Raw genomic sequence first — 10,530 nt, 5'->3', positions numbered from 1 at the left:
ACTAGTAACAATCACATCATGATATCAGAAATGAACATTGTCACTAGTGAAAATGGAATTATTGATTTAAAAAATGAACATTACTAGTAAGAATTGTTTTTCTGATATGTGAAATTAGAATTTCAACTAGTAAGAAATCAATTCTTGATATCAACAATTGATTTTGAATGGCAGCCTATGGTGACAATTCACTAGTGAAAATACAATTACAGATATCAAGAATTATAGTTTTTACTAGTTGATATTCAATTGTTGATATCAAGGATTCATATCCTGGAAATGAATAAAAGATCAAATGGCTTGCCATACCCCTGCCTGTCTGTGTATTTAGCTAAACAGGAAGCAACTGTCGTTAATTTAGATGTGAAGAAGAAAGCCATAAAGTTTTATGACTTGTTAAAGCAATAATGTTTTACAAGTAGCCTATGTAGGCCTACTGTAAATGACTGAAACAAAAGTGGAGCCCGACAATGATCCCGCATTACAGCAGATGCTCTTCTTGAAAGCCGCAGACAACACCTCAGACAAGCGATATCACAAAGTGTAAATTACGCCCAAAAAGTAACATAAGGGTGCATTTATGAGGACATGTCTTCGATTTTTTCCCACATTTTTTTGCATTCTTATTTATCATGAAGATTAAGCTAAAGAAGAGCATAGGCTACGTGAAAGGTTAGGTTACTTTTTTTATGTGCGTTTTCAAAGAAATGTAGGCTACAAAAATATCCACACCTGCCCACCCATCATCTATCCACCCATCCTCAATTTATTTCCCAAACCACTTGTCTTGAAACGGGCGTTATGTAGGCCTGAACGGATGGCCAGTCCATTGGATCATTATTTTATATTTTAATTTGTTTATTTTTCATTTATTATTTAATTCATTTAATGCAATACGTCATCAGTCATAAAGTCAAAAGGTGTTCGACTTGGACAGTGCTGCAGTGTTAAAACAGTGCTAAAGCTATAGGTCTGACACAAATCATTCATTATTGTTATAACTGCCATGCATTGGCCATATAGGCTGCATCATAACAGTTGTAATTTGTTGGCGGGAATATGGCTGTTTTTAAATAAAATCACAATTGAAGGTTATTTTCCTTGCTGTTTTAATCGCTATTTATTAGATCGGTTAATATAAATTAATAGTATGTTGTGACCCTATAGGCATATGCTGTGAACTGTGATCGAACAACTTAACATTGTTTCTATATAGCATGAAAAAACATTCAAATATTCAAATTGTGATTAAATAACAGAAAACATATTTAAAGGACATATATTATTTTTAAAGGACGGATAGCCTATTGTACTGGGGATCCTTGGGGATTTCCTGAGAGAAAATGTAGAAAATGCAAACGCATAACGGTGCACAGACTGCTATTTCAAATGATGTCTGTGCGCGTACTCATTCCACTATAACGAACAAACTACATAAGCCTATAATATATTTACATGTAAATATTATAATATTTTTAATTTCTAATAAGCGAGGGAGAAAGCAAAGTTATTAGGAAAAATATTAGGAAATACTTGCTAAAGGCAGCGCGGTGGCCTAGGCTACATCAGGCTACACCACATAACAACGTCGCATTAAGAACATGAGAAAATCTGTCATAATTTTTGCTCCATAACTTATTTTGCTCCATAACTTCTAACTTGAAATCTATCTCCTTCCATTCTTAAACCAGAATCTCACCTCGACGCGTGAGAATCGGTTGAAATGAAATTCTTGCTCCAGTTCTTTGGTATAGCCTATCGTCGATCTCAATAATTTTCCATCAGAATCTGGTTTGAAATCACAATACGTTAAAATTGTTTGGAACTGTGGTATTAAACTCCACATACAGTAATAGCCTATAGCCTATAGCCCAAGTCACAGAATGTAATGCGCTATCTTCAGTTCTTTAAGAACCTAGGATGAGAACACATGCAGCAGGCTATCTTACAATTGTTTATTCAAATGTTTTAAACTAAGTGCTATTCCGCTGGCGTATGGTTCTCCTTTGTCAAATCAAATCACTCTGGCTATAGCCACACAGATAGGCTGGCCTATGTATAATATCACTATAATATAAAATATTAATGCTGTCATATTTAGGCTATAAAATAACGATGTTAAAACACGTATCACTGCATGTCCATGTTTTGAAAAGTTTAATTATTTAATTATACCATCATAAATTTAGCGTTAGCGGACAGTTTTACGAGCAACTGATGACTGTTAAATTTACTACCGCTAGTTTTACTATGTCCGAATAAGGTCTATAAAACTTAAGAAAACAAGAAATGAACTAAAGAGACTGGAAAGACAAAACGACAACGAACACATGTAGCAGAGAAAGTGAAATGAAACCTTACCGTGTCTCATGTGAAGTTACTCATCCTCGTTTCTGGTCCGATTTGGCTCACAGCTATTTCCCACAGGCTGGACAGGTTTGTTCTCGACGGCGATTTCTTCTATCTCCCACGAATCATCAGATGTTGTCCGTTCTCTTACAGACTCATTCGTCTCCGTGGTTTAGGATGATGAAATCGGAATTAGATGGTCATGGGGAATTATTAACTGAAGTGCTGACTACCCAACACCTGACCTGTCGATGATGATGGGTTCAGTTCAGAAGACCTGTGCTGATTATCCAGCAAACTGAGGCAATAATCACTGTTGTGAACAGCGAAATCGGGCGCCTAAAGTATGAGATTACTTGAACAATGAATGGGATAGATAGGACTACATAGGCTACTAAATTGAAAAGTTTCTCATGAACCGTATAAGAATGTGTAGCCTAGGCTATCATTATTTAGCCTAGGCTATTTGATTTGGTTTCTTTGTTTTGCTTTGAGGTTTTCAATCTTGATCTCGATCCCGTCATAAAATAGGTTCCTTCACCTTCAGAAATATTGTATTGTAGGCTATATTGTAAATATTGTATCTAGGCTACTCTATTTAGAACATGTAACAGTTCAGCTGTAGTTAATAAGTTCTCACTTAAATTTAAGTTATTTAAACAGTTTAGTAGCCGCACATAGCAGCGCAACTGTCAGACCAAAAGCACACAAAGACAATATAACATATCCTACTGCATCTTACTGTAATTTCACAATTATTTCGTGGTACTTTTAATATTAGTTTATTTAGTTGAATAAAGACATGTCAAACGTATAAAAAATAACGTGTTCAGTTTTTAATTGTTTAAGTAGCAATGAGCCTACTTCAGTACGAGTAGGCCTAATAGCCTATATTGCAGTGAAAGACTTCACAAAAGCCACAGTAAAAACAGATAGTCCCTATCCAACGGGACGATGTTGTATCGTGTTTCAATGGGATTGTAAGGTAAAAGGTGGGCTTAAGTAAAACTAACGTTAAATATTAAATATTCGTCCTGTCTTGTGATTATTTTATTGCCTTCGATCATTCTGCATGTTGTAAACTAAACTTTAGGCTATTCATGTGTGCATCTGTTTTCTTGAGTTTACACCACTACTTTCACCACAGCATGAAAATCTCTCGGTTTGGCAGATTAACCATCACAAGTTTTTAAAGCGTAATCATGAGTGGACATGATCGTGTTGGCCCATGTGTTACATCATTAAAAGTTTTATTTTCTAAGATAATTGGGAGAAATGTTTTTTAACAACATCTCAGTAGGAGTAAGGCAGAATACATATCTCGATGCCAATCTCATCTTGTTATTTAAGGGTTGGTTTCTGTTGTCATTTTAATGTTTCAAAGTTGCGCACACGACTTATTTAATAATTAACAGGAAATCAGGTATCTTTACATTCATTTCAACTTTATTGAATAATATTTTCCGTGATTTTCAAACATTTAATTCATATCGCTTGTTAGCTAATATTCCAAGTTTTGAAAAATGATCTGAGAATACTTTTTACACCGTTTGGTTCTTACAGAACGAAGCACAAAGTAAAGAAAAGCACAAAACAGAACATTGTAAGGAAAGCTACACAAATCTGAATCTCATATATTTACAAACATTTACAATGTAGGCTATACTTGCCATTACCGATTTTACAGTGTATGGTAATAAACGATAATGAACTATTAAAAATTATTGTAGCCTTATATTTGGAATTTAATGCGTTTGAGCAAAGTCTGCATCCCCTTATGCACTTTCCATCACCCAAGATATCAAAATAAAAAAAGATGCTTTTTAAAGAAAAAATAATATCCCAAAAAGGGTAAATCAATATACACTGAGGATAAAAATGTTTGCAGCTTTCTGTCCAGTGGTAGCTTTCTTTGATTCATAATAGCCATTAAACAGGTTTCCACAATTTTGGGGAAAGAATAAATGGAGAGGAAAAACACGTTTCACGACTTAATTGACTAAATGTAACAGTTGTTGGTGTTAATAAATTGTGCAAATTATGAAAGTTCGACAGGTAGCCTAGTAGAATGTTGGGGCGGTAAGGCCGTCAGTTATGCTCGTTTTTCTCGGATGTTTCCCCTGCTTCTTCTTTGTCCGTGTCCTGCCCAGCTCCTGCCGAGCCACTGTCACTGAGGACGGGTGTGAGATTATTGCTCTCCTTCTTCCACTTCATCCGGCGGTTCTGAAACCATATCTTAATCTGGCGTTCCGACAGGCACAACGCATTGGCAATTTCGATTCTTCTGCGTCTCGTCAAATAACGATTGTAATGGAATTCCTTCTCTAGTTCTAAAGTTTGGTATCGCGAATAGATTTGGCGACCTCGCCGTCTGTCGGACCCATAGCCAACTCCTGTTAGAAAAGAGATTATTTGGTTAAAGTCAGAAGAAAAGGCTCCAAATATTGTACAACTATATTCAAAAATAGGCTGGCTAATGTAAATGTAAAGAGCATTATAGGCTATGCATCAAGCTAAAAATAAGTTCACAGTCCCTTTTCTACTAATTAGATATTTTAACATTCTCTGCCTAATTCTTAACGTCTATGCATTCTCTTAGGCTACTGAATAGATTTGGTTAGTGGAAGCCTAAAGCGTGTTGGAATTTCTCTGACGACCAAACGCGTTTATCGCAGGGCAACAAACAGTTTCGTCAGTGCTTTATGGGGTCATAAAACGTGGGGTTCCCAGTCGTAAAAGCAAACAGGTCCGTCCTGCACTAAATATATCTCTTTTGTGTCTACTCACCACTGTGCGAGTTCATCCGCTGCATCCACGGATATATTTGAATATTTCCTTTCGGTTCCTGAGACGCAGTCTTGCCTGGGTCTGAAGCGTAATCCTGGGTCAATGAACCCTGTGTTTGCCCAAGGCTTTGCCTGCAACTAGGAAGCACATCCTTGTCCTGGTAGAACACATTTGACCCGTACTCGTACGGTCCTCGGCTTGGCCCGAACATCACGTTTTCTTGCGGCGAATAGAACGGATTTGCGTATATCCGGTTTTGGGCCACGGCCGCGCCATATGGAGAGAAGTGTCGGACCGGGTCATAGTTTGTCGAGCTCAGGGTCACATTGGACAGAACTTCTTGACCACCGTTTAAATGGCACGAGAGCGGCGGGTTCGTAAAATAGGAATTCATACCTTCTTTCCTTTACACGCCACTTTTTCTCTCACTCCCTTCTCTTTTTCCCTCACGCACTCTTTATCCTTATCAACCTATATCTTATTTCACGTCTTTTATAAATAACTTACTTTATAATCTATTTCAGAACCCGAGCAGAGAATGTGCACTCATCCAAAATCTTCGCTATAAGATTGACAAGATGACAATATCAGCTGACCACTCCGATAAGAAATAAATAAATACAGGAAGCAACAATAAAAGTACGAATATCTTTTCTTTGCCCTGTTACAACAGCGTAGGGAAGGGAACATAACGCACGAACACCCCTTTTATTGAGATATTTGATTATTGATTCTCTCTTTCCTCTCAAGCTTTCTCTCTCTCCCTCCCTTCCAATCTCTCTCGCTCTCTCTCTCTCTCTCTCTCTCTCTCTCTCTCTCTCACACACACACACACACACACACACACACACACACACACACACACACACACACACACACACACACACACACACACACACACACACACACACACACACACACACACACACACACACACACACACACACACACACACACTTTCCAAACATTTCTTAAGTAATTTGAGGGTGGCTTAGCTGTATAAATCATTGGAAGGCCTATATATCTTTTTTTCTGGCTCGTCAAAGTAATGTCCTGTAATACAGAATTATGTCCACAAGCCTCTGCCCCTATAGGATAAATGAGATTAAGGTTTAGTAATAAAATTACGTAATTAGTGAATAGCCCTCGCTTCACTGGTTTGGTTGAACAAATCGATTAACATTATTTCCCCCAGACGCTTAACGAGGTAAGGAGTGCAAGCTGTGATTGTTATTCATTTCATTGTGTTTCTATGTATTTTTTTATTATTACATAAATGATAAAGCCACAACATTTGAAATAGAGATAGAACAGAAAGAAACAGTATTTTCATACATAGGCCTCCTGACATTTATTCGTTTTGAACCATATAGTGTCGATTTAGCCTATAAAACAACTGTTTTTCTTGAGTGATGCGTTAGGAAAATGTACAAGTTGGCTTTCGAAACCATACATGTCAAATGTAATAGTAAGATGGATTAGCCTATTAGCCTTCATTAAACAAATATAAACGGCATGTATCTTGCTCTTGCTCATCTAGATATGCTATTTACATGGAAAATAAACGCGTTCCATTAATAATTTAATTCAAAATATTTTTTTATTTATTTTATCCATGCATCTCTGACCATTTTAGGCCTAAACCAAAATTGCCCATATCAGATAAATGAGTAGGCTAACTGAATCCACTATCAGGTGAAGATGTACAGTATGCTACATTATATTTTCGCTTTAACGAATGGCTTTACCCGTTGTTTAAAAGAGGGGTGTTTTATGGTTTTACTGCAGAAGAATTCCTTAACGCCTGTAACAATTAAAGTCGTAAAAGCAACAAGTGGCATGGTTTACTGGCTTTAGCAGCTATGCATATGCTGTATTCTTACACGGAAATGACACCAAATTGTACATTTGGCTTGCACTGTGCAAATTAGTCTTGAATAAGATCCTGTCCTATAGTGATTTTATTCTATTCTGATTTTACATAATTGTAAATTAACAACTGTAACTACTTTTTACTGTGGTTGTTATCACAGTGATATTCTCAAAGCGTAACAAGAGCAAATTAATCTTACTTTTAAATCACGTTATGTTAAACAAATGAACAGGGAAGAAGCAGAAATATTTATTGATATTTTTCTGTAATATTTAAGAAATACTCACAACAGGGAGTAAACTAACATGGAATCTTAAACAAACATATTCATATTTATATATAAGAAATATGAATTTAAAAAATACAGGCTAAATAGGGGCTGACAAAGGCAAGATAGCTAGCATTTTAAACGCAGCTAGTCATCATTGGAGATGGAGAAACGTATTGTTTTTCCAGATTGTTTTTCGCTGATAATCAGCCGTTTTCATAATGATTTAATTAGTGCCCGTTTATAGGCCTACATTCATTTTTATATATGTTGCTTATAATTATTAAAATTGAAATCATGGCAACAGGTGCCTAACTCAAACAGCAATATTTCACAACATTTCTCACTGGCTCTCAATGGGCAAAGTAAATTGGAATTAAAGAAAAAGACATGTTGAAATGTGGAGTGGTTTTGTGCAAGTAAGTGTTTTATTTCAGTTCTTTTAGGCTTGGCTGGCCTTTACAACGGTCCAAATGCTGTCGTTGTTAACACTTGCTTCGAAATGACTATAAACAACATTAATTCCGTAAATCTTGTTAAAAAAATAAAAGTAAAGTATATATAAAGTAGATATACATCTTTTGTATTAAACACTGAATATTCAACGCAATCTCACATCAATTCGTAAGTATTTTACGAGGTGGCTAGCCGCTATTAGTTTCTTCTTTACACTATTTCAGGTTTTGGAGCATTATACGTCAGGACTGGAAACAATTGTGTAAAGACTGGACAATTCTCCTAATGTTAGTAAGTTGTTGCACTGAGTGTGTTCAGTTGCGATCATTGATTAGTGAAATGAAGTCAATAGGCTCTAACTTAAGCTTCTGTTTCCTGGAAAGAAAAAAAAGAAAAGAATTAGAAATTCTTCTAATTATAAGAAGGGGAATTATAATAATAAGATGATACATGCACTAAATACGTGATACGTTTAAATAAAATAAACGTGGTAGATAATAGGTACAAAATTACTTAAAATTACAAAATTAAAAAAAGTTTATTTTAATTTTTTTTATATATATATTTTTAATACTTATTATTAGTTAATAATCTTAATATGTAACTTCAAACTATTTTTATTTAATCCAAAACATCGAAATATTTTGGAGGTAGCCTACCGATGACATAGCAAATAGTGAATCTATCATTCTGCTTCCTTCAGATGACCTTTTGACCTTTTGAAATGAATGCCTGGACGCCAGCAAATAATGCTGTTTTTCTTCTTTTTTTTTAAAACATGATTTGTACATGTCTTCATTCACAGATGTTGCTAACTAACTACAGATAACTAGCCTACTATTAATATATTACAGATTTAAAAGTTATATTTTTAAAAATGTATAATTTAATGCACTTACATTGTGTCTGTGGACATCCTTAGAATTCTATTGCTTGGTTGGAATTTTTTATTGATGCATTTATTTATTTATGCCTTTAGCTTCTTTTTTTAAGAAAAAGACAATTCTCTAAAATTCATGGAATTCTTCTTGGCTATATTCAAACATTAGTATTTGAAGCCTTTGATATCTCAATTTTGGATCAATGGGAATTTTTTTTAACAAGAAGCCTATATATGAAGGCCTAATATTTTGTCTATTATGTCGTTTGTCTTATCCAATTTTGTTGGCAGGTTATGACAATTCCAGCTTTATTGAATTACCCAATTGATGGGTTTTCCCCCACATTGTATCGTAAATGAATGGAGATAAACGCTGAGGACGAATCATAAATGAATGAACACTAGATGGCAGTGCTGCCGCCAGAAATGTCTACAAAGAGAAGTTAGTACTTTAGGCTACTTCTCATTCTGATGTATTTTAGTGTTCTAAAACTAAAATAGATTTCGAATAGATTTCTTTCTATGAAAAAATAATCTCTTTGTTTAGGCTATTGAAATATCTAAGAGACTCAGGCCTATATGTAAATCGGCGTTTACTTCTCTTACAAGTGTATTTGCGAGTGTGTTAATTACAAACTGTCTGATTAAAGTGCAGAAGCACAAACTCACCGACCCTCGTGACGGATCCGCTGAGAAGCTCGAGACGCGACGCGAGGAGAGAGAGAGAGAGAGAGAGAGAGAGAGAGAGAGAGAGAGAGAGAGAGAGAGAGAGAGAGAGAGAGAGAGAGAGAGAGAGAGAGAGAGAGAGAGCGCTTATTAACAAGCATCTTCTCAAATAATGATCCATCCACATCTGTTGAAAATCCATTCCTGTTTCCAGTAGTGCAAAGACAACGCTCTCGACTTCTTTCAAAACTAAAACTATTTACCTTTGAAGAGCAGATGCAGGGAGAGGAGGTAGAAACGACTGTCAACTAAATTATTACCGTTGTTGCAGTTGTAAGACTAAACAACTAATGTTCCGTGTTCAGCTTGATGGGGAACGAATATGATCGGCGCAGAGACAACATTATAAAGTTCATTATCATGGAGAGGACACCATGTGACTTCGCACAGCCAATCCATTCCTTGCTTGGCTAAGTCGTAAACTTTTATTACATAGCTGTAAATTTGTCACCAACCAGCCAAGAATGTTGCGCCTTCTTTCTATCATGGACGACCACTTTTCTTGAGAGTCTTAGTATATGAATGCAACTAAAATCTCATACTGTAGTCTTCAGACTTGCTTTCTTTAATTTATGTAGCTATACAAGTTCATTTATATTGACATTTAAAAAATGTGGTTCCACTATTGTGCTGACTGGGAGGTGTTGATCGCTTTCTCACAGCAGAGACTAATGTGCTTTGGACTGTGAAAATCAAAAGCACTTTTACAGTTTGATCCAAAATCCAAAATCCTGTGTCAGTTGCACTGTCTGTTAACACTAACTGGACACTTATTTGTCCATTTGTATTTAGAAAATCTCAATTATATATTTTAGAAAAGGGAATGGGGCAATAGTCTGGAAACAAATATTTTTCAATAATCTCTTTTCTTTGTTCCATACTTATTCAGACCTGGAAATTACTCGAATCGAATTCCATACTTTCCCATACGTGCGATATGATTTGTGATATTGGAGTGAATTATAATTTGTACATAATTATTCTCATTTTCATTGAAAAACATTTAAATGATTATGGTGTGATTTTTCCAAAGTTTTAACAAAGACGTTTTCTTAAAACTGTAGAATATGATGTGTAGGCCCCAGGACATCTCTGCAGCACCACCATATTTAATTTAAAATGGTGTTTTGACACACATTTTGCCTTTAACAAATATTGCACCTCCTGTGATTTGAAAATTGCAGAAGGCCA

At 35.6% G+C, this 10,530-nt stretch overlaps 1 protein-coding gene across 2 annotated transcripts; it reads right to left on the bottom strand.

The window, feature by feature from the left end:
- Positions 1-3,773: 3,773 nt before the first annotated feature.
- Positions 3,774-9,935, bottom strand: LOC309491966 (homeobox protein Hox-C6b-like). Of its 2 annotated transcripts, XM_082190994.1 has the most exons (3): positions 9,283-9,935; positions 5,137-8,108; positions 3,774-4,742 (listed from the first exon to the last, which is right to left on the bottom strand). In XM_082190994.1, exons 2-3 carry the CDS (start codon positions 5,528-5,530, stop codon positions 4,438-4,440), a joined length of 699 nt encoding a protein of 232 aa, XP_082047120.1. In that variant the 5' UTR covers positions 5,531-8,108; positions 9,283-9,935; the 3' UTR covers positions 3,774-4,437. The 2 variants fall into 2 exon arrangements, with proteins under 2 accessions (XP_082047120.1, XP_082047119.1); XM_082190993.1 differs by lacking the exon at positions 9,283-9,935 and having other exon boundaries at positions 5,137-8,251.
- Between the last annotated feature and the right edge of the window lie 595 nt (positions 9,936-10,530).

Source organism: Leuciscus leuciscus, assembly GCF_965113295.1.
Source record: "Leuciscus leuciscus genome assembly, contig: HAP1_SCAFFOLD_781, whole genome shotgun sequence".
Lineage (NCBI taxonomy): Eukaryota > Metazoa > Chordata > Actinopteri > Cypriniformes > Leuciscidae > Leuciscus > Leuciscus leuciscus.
The sequence above is the reverse complement of the archived record's forward strand: the minus strand, read 5'-3'. Positions and strand labels throughout refer to the sequence as shown.